Below are 15,671 nucleotides of genomic sequence, written 5' to 3'. Positions count from 1 at the left end.
GCCTCTCAATTCCCCAATACCTCAAAGCACAAAAATCCTGAATAAGCTAAATGGACTGCATTTCATTCATTCTTCCATATGATGAAGCCACATTCTCTCCCCTACAAAAATGGGGAACATGACAGTAGCAGAGACTGCTAATTTTACTTTGACATCCTTTTTCTCTGTCTGTTTGCTATCCAGGGCCACCAAAAATAAAGGCTGTATAACCTAGCTTTCCTTGAAGCTAGGTATGGCAATGTGATCAGGTTCCAGCAATAGACTGAGTGGAAGTCGTGCATGCAACTACCAGGATATTTCCTTTTCCTTCTTTCCCTTCTTCCAGCTGATTGGGATGCTGGAATTACAGCAGCCATCATGGACCACAGGTGATCTTCGGAATGAGGAGGCTGCAGGGGTTGATACTGAGACGTACCTCCTAGCAATTTCTTCAAAGAAGGCTGCTGGCAGTGATGGCAGTAGGCAGACCACCACTCTCAGCCCCTTCATGTGCAGAGAACCACCTTGCTCAAGGCCATAGCCATTCCAGGGTGGCCCACATCCAGTGACAGATCATTTTGGCCTAACTCATGACGACTCTGAGTGATTGGCTATAATAAGGCCTACATTACAGCCTGACTTTTCCCTCTGCTCACTCCTGCTCTTCCTCAAACCAACCAGAGGAGCCTTTGTGTGGCTGCTCCCTAGGGCTGCAGTGCTCTTTGCCCACATAGTCACAGAGCCAAACTCCTTCATTTGTTCAAAACTATCTCAGAGAGCTTTGCCCTGACTATTCTACGTAATCCTGTAGACTATCTGACCCACCAACACTCCTGATCCTCCTCACCCTGCTCCACTTTTTCTTTTTTCCATATATCTCTCATTCTCTTAATATGCTATGTCACTTAGTTACTTACTATGACTTCTTACTTATTTTCTTTCTCCCCTAGTAGGGTGTAAGGTCCCAATAGCATAAGGATAGGAACCTTGGTTCCTATTGTGCACTAATGTGTCCCACACACCTATAATAACGCTTGGCACGTAGCAGGCATTCAGTAAATATTTGTTGAATGGGTGAATAAGTGGATAATTCTCAAGGAGAATTGTGCAGACATTCACTCTTCAGGACCCTGAATTCCAGAAATGGCTTGGAAAGAATTCTTTGGCAGCAGATTCACTATTGTATATTCTATATTATCCAATAAGAAAAGAATTGGTCATATACTTTAATGGAGTACCCTCAGTCATTTTTTTTATCGTTTACATTCATTAGCATTTCACATACACACCTCTAAAGATTATGCTGCTTTATTTCACAGGTAGGGCCTGTGACTTGTACCAATGAGATGACCATCAAGAAGAGTAATTTTCCCTAGAATAGGAAACTTAGGAAAAACAAACCTCAATTTCTCAAGGGTGCTAATCCAGGGCGGCTTGCCGGGCTACATGATAGGGTACAGTTACTTCTAACAGGAACTGTCTGTTCTCAAGTACAATTCATTGCAACTGAGTTTAGAAACTTTGTTTTGCTTCATATTACCAGCTTCTGAAAGAGGTCAGTATTTGTGAGGTTTCAAGAAGTTTCCTTTGAAGTCAGCACTCCAATGAAAACGTGAATTAGATCAACTGAGCACCCATGAAGTTGGCCTGAGGATTTACTTCTGTAGCTGTAAGCACTTAGGGGGCTTTCCTCTCCTGGACAAGTTCCTGCTTTTTCACCATTTGTCTTAAGAGTTGGTAAAGGTTATCTAAATGTCATGGTGTGAATTAGAAAGGTAGTCATGGGATTATGACTGAGTATAATTCAAACTAATCATTTTTATGAAAAATAAAGAATATCATTTAAAAATATTTACAAGTAAAAAGATCTTTGACTATGAGCAAAATACATGTTGTTATTATTCAGTAACTAATTATTAGTTATTAATAAGGGATGGTGGTGTACAGATGTTAATTATATTCTCTTTTTGTTTAGGGGCAGTATGTTAATAACTTCAAGGAAAAAAGGTAGATACGCCATCACTGAAGTTCTTTTGTTACGCCTGGAGCAATGTTGCCCTCGATCAATCTACCCCTCATTCATTCAGGCTCTGTAAAAAAAGCAGAGTTTGGAATGTAGTTCTAAAACACTAGACTTAAGCTCTAAATGTGGTTTATCTTTGGACAAATTTTCTATGTTTTCATGACATTGTTCTGCAGCAGATGATAAAGATTCATTAAGAGAAAGATTACCTTCTTTAAAAATGTATTAAGAATCAAGTTTTAAATTCCTCAGTGAACCCCACCTTGACCATTTTAATAGGCTTCAACTGGTTTTCAATGAAACTTGATTATTATCATCAAATGGATAATAAGAAAGTTAGTGGAGGGTAACAATTAAGCTGTGTTTTATTTCATGCAGTTATCTTTAGCCAGGTCTCTCTCTTGGGTAGAACCTCCAGGAAGATTCTCTTCCTTCTTCCATCTACCATCGTCTGGTGTCTTTATACTAATTATTTTCTCAAGCTCTTTTGCATTTAATACAGACTTTACTTAAATCCTTTGGCCTCAGCAGGCAGTCTTATTCATGAACAATAAATAGCTCCTTGGCCTATTCATTAAAAGCATACTGCCACTCACAAACCAGCTTCTGGAATGTTCCTGAAGTGGATGTGTATTGCACTTCCCAGACCCAGGGCATTCATTTCCCCAGTTAAAGGAGTGTTGGCTACTAGGGGCTCACAGCTGAACTCCTCTTCAGGAGCGGCTCACAGCCAATGGAAGCTCCCTTGTCCAAGGTCCACTCCCCTCCTCCAGGGGTACCCAAATGCAAAAATTGACCCATGTGTAGGGTTACAGTTACTCCCTCATCTCAGCTTGAGACGACTTTGAAAGAATATCCTAGCTCTAAAGCTATCCATGGAATTATAGTGGTCTTTGTTTTCACTGCATCACTATTCAGTTTCTCCCTCTGTCCAGACCAGCTTCTTGTGCTCTCCCAAATTTGTTGATCCAAAGCCACTTCCGGGTAAATTCCTGCATACTAATTTCAGAGTCTGCTTCCTAAGAATCATGACCCATGAGAATTTTTCTGGTCATAATTAAACCACTTTCAGTTATCATTTAGTAATCTAAAATTTTGATGGTGACTTGTGTATTATTCATAGCAGGCTAACTTCTATAATAAATGATATCAAAATGTTATAGTGGCTTAAGCCAATAAAAAATTCCCTTTTACTCATCCCATGGTGCATTGCAGTTAAGTGGGGAGAGAGACAGGTATTCAGGGATCCAGACTCCTTCCAACTTTGGGCTTCACCCTTTCCTAGGAGTCCTGTCCTTCAGCTGACAGATGAGGATAGAAAATGAGAAAAATTCATGGAAGTTTTCATTGCTTGAAAGAGTGCACATTGATTCTACTAACACTCCATTGGCCAGAACTTCATCATATGGCCACACTAAGATGAGGGAGGCTGAGGATCACCAGCAGTCTCTGCTACTCATTTATAGAATTCTTGTGCTTTTCAAGCCTTTCATTTTCCATGACCTGTGACATTCATATACCATCCTTCAACTTGCAAGGACTGAAAATTCCTTTATTAAGTATTTTAAAGGATTCATGGTCTCTCCACTCTAATAAAAGTTTCTACTGTGTGTGTGTGTTTCTTTAACAAATAAGAACTTTTTTAAAAAAAGAGAACCACAAAATTGCTTTCCTACCCAATAAAATTGACAATTCCTTAATATATATAACGTTCAGTAGGTGTACACATGCCTCTGATTGTTCCTCAGAAGTCTTTTTTTGAAGTTCTTTTCATTCCTGGGCAGGTACCGATAGCTATGTCACAGTTCCAGCAATTGGCCATGCCAGTGCTCCCCCTAAACTTCCCAAAACTTCTGCAGGATACATTTATTCCTTCTTTGAACTGCCCTGACTGCCTTTGTCACAACTACATGCTAATTTCAAAACCATAAGCTAAAATTTCATGGATTCTCTGAGATCAGCTGCTGGTTTATTTGTCTTTTCTTCGGAGAGTCTTCATCCATTTTCTTAGTCATCACCCTTTTACCCATGGCACTGGCTAGCACTTCAACAGCAGCTCTAACAAATGCCACAAGGCTTGGGGCCACTCCTGCTACAGTCTCTTCAGAACTAATATGATTTACAGGAAACTGCTTCTACATTCTGAGAAAAATAGCTTCTATAAAAAGATTTCCCAAATCTTCAAGTTCAATTTTTAGGATATATGTTTACTCAATGACATGTTTCAAATAGCACCTTATGGCTTCAGACCTTATATAAAACCAAGTGAGTTGATTTCAAAATGAAAATTTAAATTTTGCATTTTTTACATCTCTTAATGTAGCACAAATACTTCTCATCAAAAGGTTAGAAAATAAACTAAAATTGTTCCCCCAGGCTGCTTTACATCTTTAGCCCCATTTCCCCTAGTCCTTGGTTAAATGGTAAAATGAAGCTTGATAGGAGATTTCTGAAAATAATTTTTAGAAGCCAACTTGTAATAAATCTACTAAGGAGATTATTTTAAATTCTACTAAAGATTCAATATCCCAGTGGAAGTCTGCCCCTCAGTGACTTCAGCTTCTGCTATAAACTCTGCCAAAGCACAAATTCAAACCCTAACCTGAGCTCCATTTGCTGTACATGACACATAATATTGACAGTGTCCTCCAGAGCTTAGGACAATACTGACATCCACAGGTGCCATGTCACTTGTATTTAATGGGATTTTGGGTGGCAGGCAGTAGAAAATCCAGCTTCAACTGAAACACTGAAGTGAATTTATGGACTATGTTGCAGAAAAATTCAGATAGGTCTGACCTCAGATAAGCTTTCTTTCAGCTCAGCAGCTCAAGAATTTGGATGATACCCAGCTTCTTTCCCTCAAATTTTTGGCTCTGCTTCTTCAGTGGTGAATCCATTTTTACCAGGCCCTAACTTTGTGGTCATAAAAATGGTTGCTCACAACTTTGGAGCTACTTTCTTCAGGTCCATTTTCTAGCAGAAAGGTGAGAGTTTGCTCCCTCAACTCAAGCCAATTCCAAGAACAGACATTCTTTGTACCTTATTAGAATGTTTTCATCTATGAACGAATCACTGGGTCAGGGGGATGAAATACAGTGACTGGCTTAAGTTAATCAGGGCCTACCCTTGGAGTTGTGAGAGGAGGGGTCAATCCCACTTAAACAATATAATTGAGAAATTCAAGGTACTACTAGGAAGACAGATTATTCAGAAGGAAGCAACAAATGTTCACAACACTAAATCTAAAGTGACTGATTTAGGCATTCTACCGAAATAAAATACAAAGTGACATATAGCTTTATATAAACTGGTTTTTGCTTTGTATTTTAAGAATTTGAACTCCAGAGGAGGTTTTAGGTGAAGATGTATTTTAACTTTTATTGCTGGTAGATAAGTTTGTCTTATAAGTATTAAATGTGGTTGTAAAATTTTCATGGTACCACCACTTGGTGTCAGTAAACGAGAATGATAAATTCCAACAAAACCTTGTCATCTGAAGTTGTATTCTTTAATATATTTTTCTAAATTATCAGTCACCTGTACATTCTTTGACCTCCATTTTGCTGGTTCTTGCTTCCCAAACTACATTTTATAGATATGCCAATATAGACTACTTCCTGCTTTATGTAATTATACCCCAGGAAAATTCTAATGTCCAGTAATGACAATCTTCTCCTTTGTTAAGAATCAAAGCATTCCACATATCACTCTCCTTTATCTTCCATATTTTGTATGTAATCACTTTCCAGTCTTGACATCTCTTGTGTCTGTCTTTTCTCTAATTCCCTTCCATCCCACTAATTCAAACTTGAATAAGCTCATACCTCATGAATCTCCTCACTGACTGTCCTGATGCAAAAGTCTCCTCCCTTCTTTCTATTTGGCAAAATTTGTAATACTCCTTAAATAATTATAGCAGTTCTTTATCAAGGGCCTACTTTGTGCCAAGTGCTTTATAGCTCTTACTTCATTATGTTTGATCATAATAAAAGCTCTATGACATAGGTATTACCCCCATTTTATAGACTAAGAAAATTCTGACTTCAAAAAACTAGTAACTTGAACAAGGCCATACATATAAGAAGCAGCAAAACTGGTATTTGAAACCAGGTCAGTCATACTTCAAAGTCTATACTTCTTCCATCACATCATGATGCTGCTCTATTAGTTCAGGTCATACCTGTCCTCAAAGGAGTTCCCCACAGATGCCCACACCAAGGGTAAACGTCCCTGCATGGTGTTCAAAGCCCACCATAACTATATCCACCTAAAGATTTTTCAGTCATTTTCAAGATGTACATCTCTTATCAGATATGTCTCTTCAATCTCCCTCCTGTAAACATTCGAGATCCTACATTTTTGAGGAAAAAAAATCTTGATTACAAAAACAGTACATGCTAAATTACAGGTTAAGCAATATAAAAGTGAATAAAGTAGAAGACAGAAGTCCACTATATTTAGAGTGAGCACTAGGGATAGAATACAGATTATAGATGTCTGGTTGCACACATTACTTGTATTCAGAAAAATCATGTTTACATTTTAACTGAGCTGTCTTACCTAGCATCAAAATGGTTGCATCTAAGTGGTTATGTGAAAAATATCCTGCTTCTGCTGCTTCTGGCCTTGTTTGCATTCTTTTCTGCTGTCTATTTAGATCGCAGTCATTTTTCAGGACTTGAGGAAGTCATACCTGTTGACCTCTACTCCCTTTTTAAAATTGAACTTCTTCAATGCTCATAAACAAAACATAAAAATATAAAGAGCATTTAAAAAATCTTTCCTGACTGCTCTAGTTCTCACTGACTTTCTTCTACTCTCTACTTAGAGCCTGTACCACACATTTAGCATTTAACTACAGATTGTTTATATTGTTTGCTATTGTTCCATGTATATAAAAGTAGGTGACAAGGATGTGGGTGGAATTGTTTTATGGAGTCCTGGGCTGGGGTGTGGATTTACAGAATCATGACATAGTGATGAGTGCAAGGGAGGTGTGGAAACAGCTAGTCCTGGGAAATTACAGAAAATTGGGATGTGAATTCAGAGCAAGTGTCTGGAACAAGTCCTGAGGCAGGCTTTGTACACAAGCTTGAAGTCAGAATAAGGCAGTATGTCGAGGCCAAGAATTTGGTTAGAAATCTGGAAATCTACAGGAATGAGAGAGGGTATATCAGGGCAGGGATTAACAATAAAAATGATGATGATATATTATGTTTAGTTCAAATATTGTGTGAACTGTAATTGATGTATAGCATCACAAACATCAAAGTAACATTAAAACAACATCAAAAATTGCTCAATTTTACCAAAATTGTAATGTGACTATTTTTCGGCTGAGCAATTCTATTTCTAGTATGTTATCCTAAAGAAATATTCACACAACTATACAAAGTGAATGCATTCAACATTGTTGATAAGAGCAAGAGATAAAATGGAAACAACCCAAATGTCTATCTAAATGCTTGTTTACTTACACTTTCCTTTACTTTTCACAGATACACTGAAATAAGAGCCAACTATTAAAACAGAGATAGATCTATTGTAATAGAAAAGAACAAATCTGATTCCATATTAGGTCTGTTCCTTTAACACTGTGCTCTGTTTCCTAGGTTAGCCTTGCTGGGTCTATAACTTTCATAAAAGAATGTTGCCTATAGCCTGAAATATACAGGATAGCCTATTGCCAAGGTTCTGACCTTTAAGTTATTAGCACTTTTCCATTCATATAAAGATAGCAAGTTGCAGAATAAAAAGTAACGTTTGTTTTGTTTGCTGAGCATCTGTGTTTCAGGTACTGTTCCGTGTGCAGAAGAGGTAACAAAGAACATTAAACAAGTTTCGTACCCTCAAGGAGCTTACTTTAGAGTAGGGGAGGAGATAAACAAATCAAAAAGTAAATACAGGAACAAGTTATTACAGGCTGTGTTAAGTAACAGAGTGATGTGATAGTAAGTAAAGCAGGGGTGAGGTGGGGGGTAAGGGAAGACTTTTTTCAGCAGGTGATTTGTGACTGAGACCTGAAAGAGAAGAAACAGTCATATGAAAAGTTGAGCAAGAGCCACAATCCTGATCTGGGGAAGAGCCTGATACATTTAAGGAACAGAAAAGAACTCAGTGAAGCTAGAGCAGAATGAGCAGGAGTGTGGTATCAGACAAAGGTGGAGAGGTGGCAAAGCTAGATCATGTATAGTTATGTAAAGAATTTAGATTTTATCCTAGGAAGTTGGTGATTGGTTTTAAGAAGGAAGTGATAGTCTCTCTTTTGCATTTTAAGTGATAACTTTCATACCCTTTGACCTGATATTTTCATTTGGAGGAATTTTCCCACAAAAAAAGTTTTACAAAGATGTTCATAATTGAAATTTTATTTTGAAGATAACCCAATAATACAATGAATGTATAAGCAAAAAATGATTTAGAAATATATGGAGTAGTATATAGCTATCAAAATGATAAGTGTATAGATTATAAAAACACTGTAATAGTCATAAGAAATGAAGTCAAGCAAAACAAATATGTTTAAGAGAGATAAATTTATAAGGTAAAAAATGTCTTTAATACATTTCTACTGTTGTAAAATGTATTTGCTTTGTCCTAGCTATGCTCCACTCATGGTATATAACATATATTTTCCATTTAAACAGCCACAAAAAGTAAGTACTCATATTAACAAAGATTAGGGAAATAGAATGTGTTTGTGGGCCTTAATATTTATTGGAAACTTTGCTTTCTGTAAAGTTGATTACATCAGAACAGCAACAAAGATATCAAGTGCTATTCTTTATCAAGAAGTATTTCATGGAAACCTAGTCTCTCCAGTTGTACTTGACTTGGACTGAATACATTGAAAAAACTAACAGTGGTCATAGTTTTCTTAAGATAATGAGGATGTGTAGCACACCATCAATCACAGAGTAAAGTAAACCTATTAAAGAGTTTACTAAGCTCCTGAATAAATAAGAATTATTGTAAGCATATATAAATGATTTTTAATTTGAATATATTACTACAAATGGTGAAAAGATCACTTCCTGTTATTTTTGAGTTCATACTCATCAAATTACTAAAAGTCTGGTAACTTCCTATACTTTAGAGGAATTTGTTATGTAAATGAAAATTAAAGCAAACATTATATTAGTAAGTATAAAGATTAGAAATATCTCAATAATTTAATATGACACTATATTATTTGATACCTTCTATATAGCTCTAAGTTCAATGTGGAACTTAAAAGACTTCATAAATTAGCTCTCTACCAAAAACTTACCATTAATATAATCCAATACACTATCAAAAAGTATAAGTGAAAGTATACTATCAAAATAAGTTGATAAGTAGACTATCAAAAATGTACGTGAAAGAACTATAATGAAGAAGGTGGACTAGGAAAATAATCAATCAATGTCTATTCAGTACCCAGTCCCTGAGCGGCCAATGCACAGAAAATATTGAATTATGAAAATTTGGGAATAATCAATAGTTCTCAACCAGTTGTACATACGCCTCAGAATTTCCTGATGAGTTTTTAAAAATTAGACCACAGTAAGTTCCCTCTGGAATTTTAAACCACTAGGCCTGGAGTAGGGTTTTTGCTTCTGTATTTTTATTAAAATCTTTCTTAGGTGCTTCTGATGATCATGGCTGGTGGAGAATCACCCAGATAGGACAGCCATTATAGATTAGATTAGGTGGAGAAAGCTCCAAAAAGAAGAGACTTCAGCTGTGCCTTGCCAGATGGAAAGGCTTTAAATAGAGAAGAAAAGAGAAGAGTAAATCGTTTACTATATGAGCAGAAACTGAGGCAGAAATGGGCAAGGTATTGTTTGGAAGAGAACAGGTAGGCCATTCTTCAATGAATTCAAGGCAAATAAAGATGGTAGGGTCCACTGAATGAGGTAATTAGAGGGTAACCTTTGACTTTAAAAAAATACAATTCAGTAGAGGGTTGAATCCAGGTTTAGGAAATGAATGAGTGATGGAGAATCAAGGTAGTGATTTAGAGCAGTTGTTTGAGATGTGACAGGCGAGAGAAAGTAAAAAATAGAATAGAATTTAAATAGAAAGGGAATCAAGGGAAGATTTTTTTTTGTTTCCAAGACAAAGGAGACTGAACATGTTTGCAAGCAGTAAGAGAGATCTTATGAAGATGAAAAAAGCAGTTATTTTAGAGCAAGTAAAATTGGAATTTATATCTCCCAGGTGTTTTTAATATATTTGTTTAAAGACTAAAATATAATTCAATGAAATTACACCAGTTTAATTAGAATTAAAATTTGAGTAAATTTAATGGGAATGGGAATCACTGACAACCAGAAATCTCCAAAACAGTCCAGGGCATAAAGTAGATAATAAAGTCAAAGAAAGATTCTGCCAACCTTACCCATTTTCTCCACTTGATCCTAGATCCACAAACTTTGTGGAAGTAATGGAGAATAGATGCAAACATTGAATGGAAAATTTCAAGTAAGAAGATGTAGACAAGTACATGGAAATTGAGCTAGACCAGGAGCCAAGTCGTGCCTCTGCTCTTCTCCCAGGAGCAGAAAACTGGTTAAGGTGAGTGCTGGCTTCTGCCTCAAATCTTGCTCAATAGTTTAACAGCCTCGTCTTCGGAATAATCTCTTAAAATTAATATACTAATGACCCCAAAGCAGAGAATTTTTTTAAATCTAGGCATTATAAGGATATTGGCTTGGCTCAATTACAACAACTATGATTTTTTTTTGGAATAGTTTATCAACTCAGGATAGGCTAGGACAATAGTAGTCACTGTTAATAGATATGACTTAATGGAGAGATCCTTAAGCAAGATTATTATGGCTGTTAAGGTAGGATGGACTCAAGTGGGTAAAAGAATATAGACAGATCTGTTAAACTCTTGTTATCCTCTCCAGTATGAGATGATGAGGGCCAAAGCCAAATTGTAAAGTGTGCTTAATTTTATATCACTGGACATAAAATTCAAATTAATGATTTGAAGATTATAGTAGAATACTAGCTTATTTTTTCATAGACTGGTTTACTTTGTTTTTTTTAACATGACTATAGTTTATAAATATCAAAGCACTATCATATTTTATTATTTCATTTAACCCTCACAAAAAGTTTCTGCAGTTGAGAGAATGAAAGTTACTTTTCCAGGCTGTTCAAAGAGGTAAAACAAAACAAAACAAAGAGGTAATAGAGATTTGGAGCAGTTGAACAAGTTAATTCATCGAACAGATGTCTGAATGCCTATTAAATGCCAGTCACTGTTCTAGTTAGGGGTATGCATCTTGCTGATGCCTAAGTCAGAATCAGAATTCTTGACCCAGGATGTTGACTGAAGCATAGCCACATTGCATTTATTTATGGCTGCTCATCAGGAGACCTGTGGCATACAAAGCCCAAGATGCAAGTCTTGGGAAAAATAAATACTGGATGGGATAAACCAAAAAACACAAGCCTTTTGGGTATAACCTATAAAGGAATGGTTTTTATGTTTGACAAATAGCATGTCTCATACATTATTTTATGGAGTAGGATGATGTATATATATTTAAAATACCTTTGAATATGGATTAAAGGTTTAGACTTTTTAAATTATATAACCCACAGGGTGCAAGATATGTGTCACCAACTATGATAAAACAGTATCCTATGAAGTAATTTTAAATTTAATAGGTGTATAGCTTGATTTCTTTGCATTCTTTAAAGAATTTGCAAGCAAATAAATAGATGCTTTATACCTCAGTCATAGAAACATCAGAGAATGAGATCTACTAGACAGAAGCTCAAAGAATTCAGATTAAACTCTCAAGGATATTTAAAAAAAAAACAAAACCTGAATCTTGATTTGGTCAAATCTTATTTTGAAACAGAGGTCCTGAAGTGAGATTTAGTGAAGTCATTTCTAGAATGTAAAAGCAGAAGTTATTTTCTTAGTTGTCCACCCAGTGTTTTTTTTATAGACATTATTTTTACTTTAGACTGGATTTGTGAAACTTTGTTCTTTTGACAAGTATGCCTTCAATATATTCAAGCTAAAAATGGAATCTGAATCTTTTAAGATTTTTTAGGGTCTGCTTCACTCGATTATCTGTATGATGTTGAAAACTCCACATATGCACCTAACACACACATATCCAGTTTCCAATTTTTTAATTTTTAAAATGTACGCTTTTAGTTATTATTACAGGGAGATTAACAATGACTAGAGAAAGCAGGGCATAGTAAGTATGTTTCCTCCATATCAAGTCCTAATACTAGAAGTACAGGTCACACGTTTGGACGTTTTTACACAGTGCTGTAAACACGGTTTCCATGGTCCCTGTCCACATGGCCTTCCTGCTCTGCCAGGATAGAATCCTGCTCTCCAAATGCTGATGTGGTCAGACTAATCAAGTGACTGCAGAAAAGGCACAGTCCTTAGTCAACTTTCTGTGTCTACCCTCTGTCCTTGAATCATAGTTACTGGTTTCATGAGCCAGGGAAAAAAACCTTGAACCCTACAGCAGAGACAGGACACCAGCATCGAATGCATCACAACCGAAGAGTCAAGGCCGCCCCACCTCAGGGTTTCTTTTTGAGTGGTGATGAGCTGTAAGTCAGGGCTACGAAAAGCGGATCTTCATTCCGATTTGGGGTAGGTGACACATCAAAGGTGTTATTTTTTTCCACAACTGGAATGGGAAACCTTGGGACGGTTACTTGGGTAGGCCACCTCTAAGCAGCAATAGAGGTGACACTCTCAAATGAAACACCAAGCCTATGTTGTCAATGGCCAGCCCCTAAATTCACATCTCTCAGCCACGCGCTCTAGCCGGAAAGCCCTGAAACCACAGGGCCCTTAATGCATTCCAGCTACAGCGCCAATTCTTGGAAGACAGGATGGCACCGGTGTGCGGGTTCCCGCCTCTTCCAGGCCGCGCTCTGAAATCAAACTAGACGCGGGTTCGCAGGAGGTTCCGCTTCCTCCGCTTGCCTCGCCGCGGCCGCCGCCTGCCAGCCCCGCCGCGGAGCTGGGCGGGGCCGCCTCGAGGCAGCGGGGAAAGGCGGGCCGAGGAGGAAGAGACGCGGGAGGCGTGCTCTGCGCAGGCGCACGGCGCCCCGCCCGCCCCAGCGTCTGCTCCCAGGCGGGCGGCGCGGGCCCTCCCACTCTCCCCCGCGCCGCCTCTCGGCCCGGGCCCTCGCCTCACCCCGACGCCCCGGCGTGCGCGTCCTCCCGCCGGCCTGCAGGCCCGGGGCCTCTGCCTGCCAGCCCGCCGCTGCTCCTCGCGGCCCCGGCTCGCGTTCACGCTGTCGCCCGGGCCGGCGCGGCCGCGGGCAACCGCTCCCCCTCCCACACCTACCCCGCCCCCTCCCCGCCTTTTCCGCCCTCCCGTCCCCCTCCCTCGGCCCGCCGCCGCTGCTCCAGATGAGGTGATGGCAACGGCCAACTTCGGCAAGATCCAGATCGGGATTTACGTGGAGATCAAGCGGAGCGATGGTGAGCGTCGCCACCGCCCCTGCCGGCCGAGCCCCGCATTCGGCTGTGCACGGAGGGGACGCCGGCGCCGGCCGCCTCATTGATTGCTCCGCGGGGCTGTGGGGGCGGGAAGGCGGCGGCCGCGGCGCTTTTGTGTGGCGTGTGTGCGAGTGAGGCCGGCGTGGGGTCCGCCCCGGGTGCCGCTGCAGTGCCGGGGCGGGGAGGGGCCCTGTGGGGGGCTGGACTGAGGGGAGGCCGGCGGGAAGGGCCCGGCTGTCCCGGGCCGCGTCTCTGGGGGCTTCGAGCGGGCGCGCTGGAAGGTCCCGGCCCGGGGGCCCTTGCTCCTTCCGCGATCTCCATCCTCTCCGGGGACTCCAGCTCGGGGGGCGGGGGCAGCGGGCTTCGTTAGGGATGGCCCAGTCTCGCGGTTCACCCCGGCCTTTTCATTTTCCGGCCTCATCTCTGAAGGGGTGGGGGTGGGGAGAGCGTGAAGACTAGAGATTGCAGTATTTAGGGAACCGACTACCGGTCCGAGGTCGAGGTAGGGGAGAAAGGCCAACCCCGTTGCTTTAAACTGTCTGGTTGTCAGGTATCTTCGATTTTCATTTCTCGAGCATGCCTTTTTTACTAGTCCCTTTCTTGGACGAAGGATGCGGAGCTTGTCGTGCTCAGCCATGAATAAGGGTGGGGAAGCAATGGGAAGAAGTATTCAGTAAGCTTCCCAAAGCTGATGAGACTGAAAGGGAAGGAGGGGGATGAGCATAGTCCCTGCGAGGTACTACTGAGAGGGTGGGGGTGGGCTACCGGATGTTGATATTTTCACACCCTCCGGAGAGGTAACCGAGAGAAAAGTCTAAGACAAGTGGAAGACACATGCTTAATTAAAAAAAAAAAAAAGCCCTAGGCTTATGTATCATTCTGTAGGTTCCTTTCTTTTTGGGGAAAATGTTTTATATCGCTAGCTTGAGGTGTGGAGTGAGACAACGGCAGCCAGGCTTAGAAATAATTTATATTGTGAAGGAGAAAATGTGTGGAGGGAGATAAATGAAATTGTTTTATTTCAATCCAAATATTGGAAGAAATAGAGATGTGTAATACCTAGAGGCTTACAGTGTTCCTTATAACATGTATTTTATTTATGTCTTATTTATTATCCTTTAGCTTAGTCAGTAGTAATATCGCTATCACATCCACACCGTCTAGGTTTCTACCAGGTTTGAGCAAGTTATGTGAAGCTAGATTGACTTTCATGTTATCTATATGATATATTGGAAGACCCTATATATGGCTAATGATTTTTTCCCTTCCTTTTATTTGACATAATTTGTGTTAACAACTGGAAGCATTATTATTATCCTGTATGTGAGAAGATAAATTATACCACTTGGAGCTGTAGAAGGTACTAATAACACCAGTGGGAAGGATGTCTCTTTAACTTGGGTTGAGGTTTCTTTATATTTTCTCTTTAAATTATTTTTCTCAAGCAGTGCTGTTACTGTCATTTCTCTTTTAGGTAAATGCAGGTTCACTGTATACCAGCAAAAGTAGGGTTTATATATTTAAAATTTGGGGATGCAGTAAAATGTGTAAGTTCTTTACATTCTAAACCTTTAACTATGATTGTAAGTGTTACTGTCGAATCTATCAGAAAAAGTATTGTGGTATTTGAAAGGTTTCGATATTTTTATATTTTCTGGGGTAACATCCTTTTATTTAAACATATTGGGATGGAAACAATTTTGGTTCTTTTGGGGTTGTAGAACAGAGACTTTTAATACTCTTTCTGCCTTCACCTTCTGCCTATACCAGAAACCCAGACATCTAAGAGCTTTATGCTCTTACATAAGAGCTAGTAACCAAAAATCACATTTCAAAGCAGTTTGCCCTTGAGAGATAATGGAAATCATTACAATGTTTATCATCCTAACTTTTAGTTATGTACATATTTATCTACCTCAGGTGCTTGGTAGAGCTGAAGTTAAAAGATAAGTAGAGAAATTGAAAAGAAGGGAATGATCATTTGCATTGGATGATGGTGTTTCACAGTGAAAATTGATGTCTGGGAGACTCCCCTCAAGTTTTCCCTTTTTCACTTGAAAGAAGCAGTTCTGTTTCCTCCCACTTCTACAGCATATCTGTTTTGATTAAAATACTGGTGGTCATTGTAACAAAAATAAAATTTGTGGTTGGATGAGCACTAATATAATGCCTGAGACA

General features: G+C 39.4%; 1 protein-coding gene and 1 long non-coding RNA gene across 5 annotated transcripts in view; both read left to right on the top strand.

The window, feature by feature from the left end:
* Nucleotides 1-2,101, top strand: part of LOC140695676 (uncharacterized) — an 83,733-nt gene extending 81,632 nt beyond the window's left edge. The window contains exons 7-9 of one of the 2 annotated variants that reach the window (XR_012071435.1): nt 184-368; nt 1,523-1,648; nt 1,955-2,101. This is a non-coding gene — a long non-coding RNA (uncharacterized lncRNA). Of the gene's footprint in view, nt 1-183; nt 369-1,522; nt 1,765-1,954 lie in introns of those variants that run through there. The other variant, XR_012071434.1, reaches the window with a different exon arrangement.
* An 8,332-nt stretch (nt 2,102-10,433) lies between these two features.
* KIF2A (kinesin family member 2A) overlaps nt 10,434-15,671 on the top strand; it is a 67,331-nt gene continuing 62,093 nt past the window's right edge. For 2 of the 3 annotated variants that reach the window (XM_072958610.1, XM_072958609.1), the window contains exon 1: nt 13,143-13,475. In XM_072958610.1, the coding sequence (XP_072814711.1) occupies nt 13,412-13,475 (64 nt within the window). In that variant the 5' untranslated portion in view covers nt 13,143-13,411. Of the gene's footprint in view, nt 10,565-13,142; nt 13,476-15,671 lie in introns of those variants that run through there. The other variant, XM_072958611.1, reaches the window with a different exon arrangement.

The sequence above is a fragment of the Vicugna pacos genome, chromosome 3 (assembly GCF_048564905.1).
Source record: "Vicugna pacos chromosome 3, VicPac4, whole genome shotgun sequence".
NCBI classification, from domain to species: domain Eukaryota; kingdom Metazoa; phylum Chordata; class Mammalia; order Artiodactyla; family Camelidae; genus Vicugna; species Vicugna pacos.
This window is presented reverse-complemented; position numbering and strand designations above follow the sequence as displayed.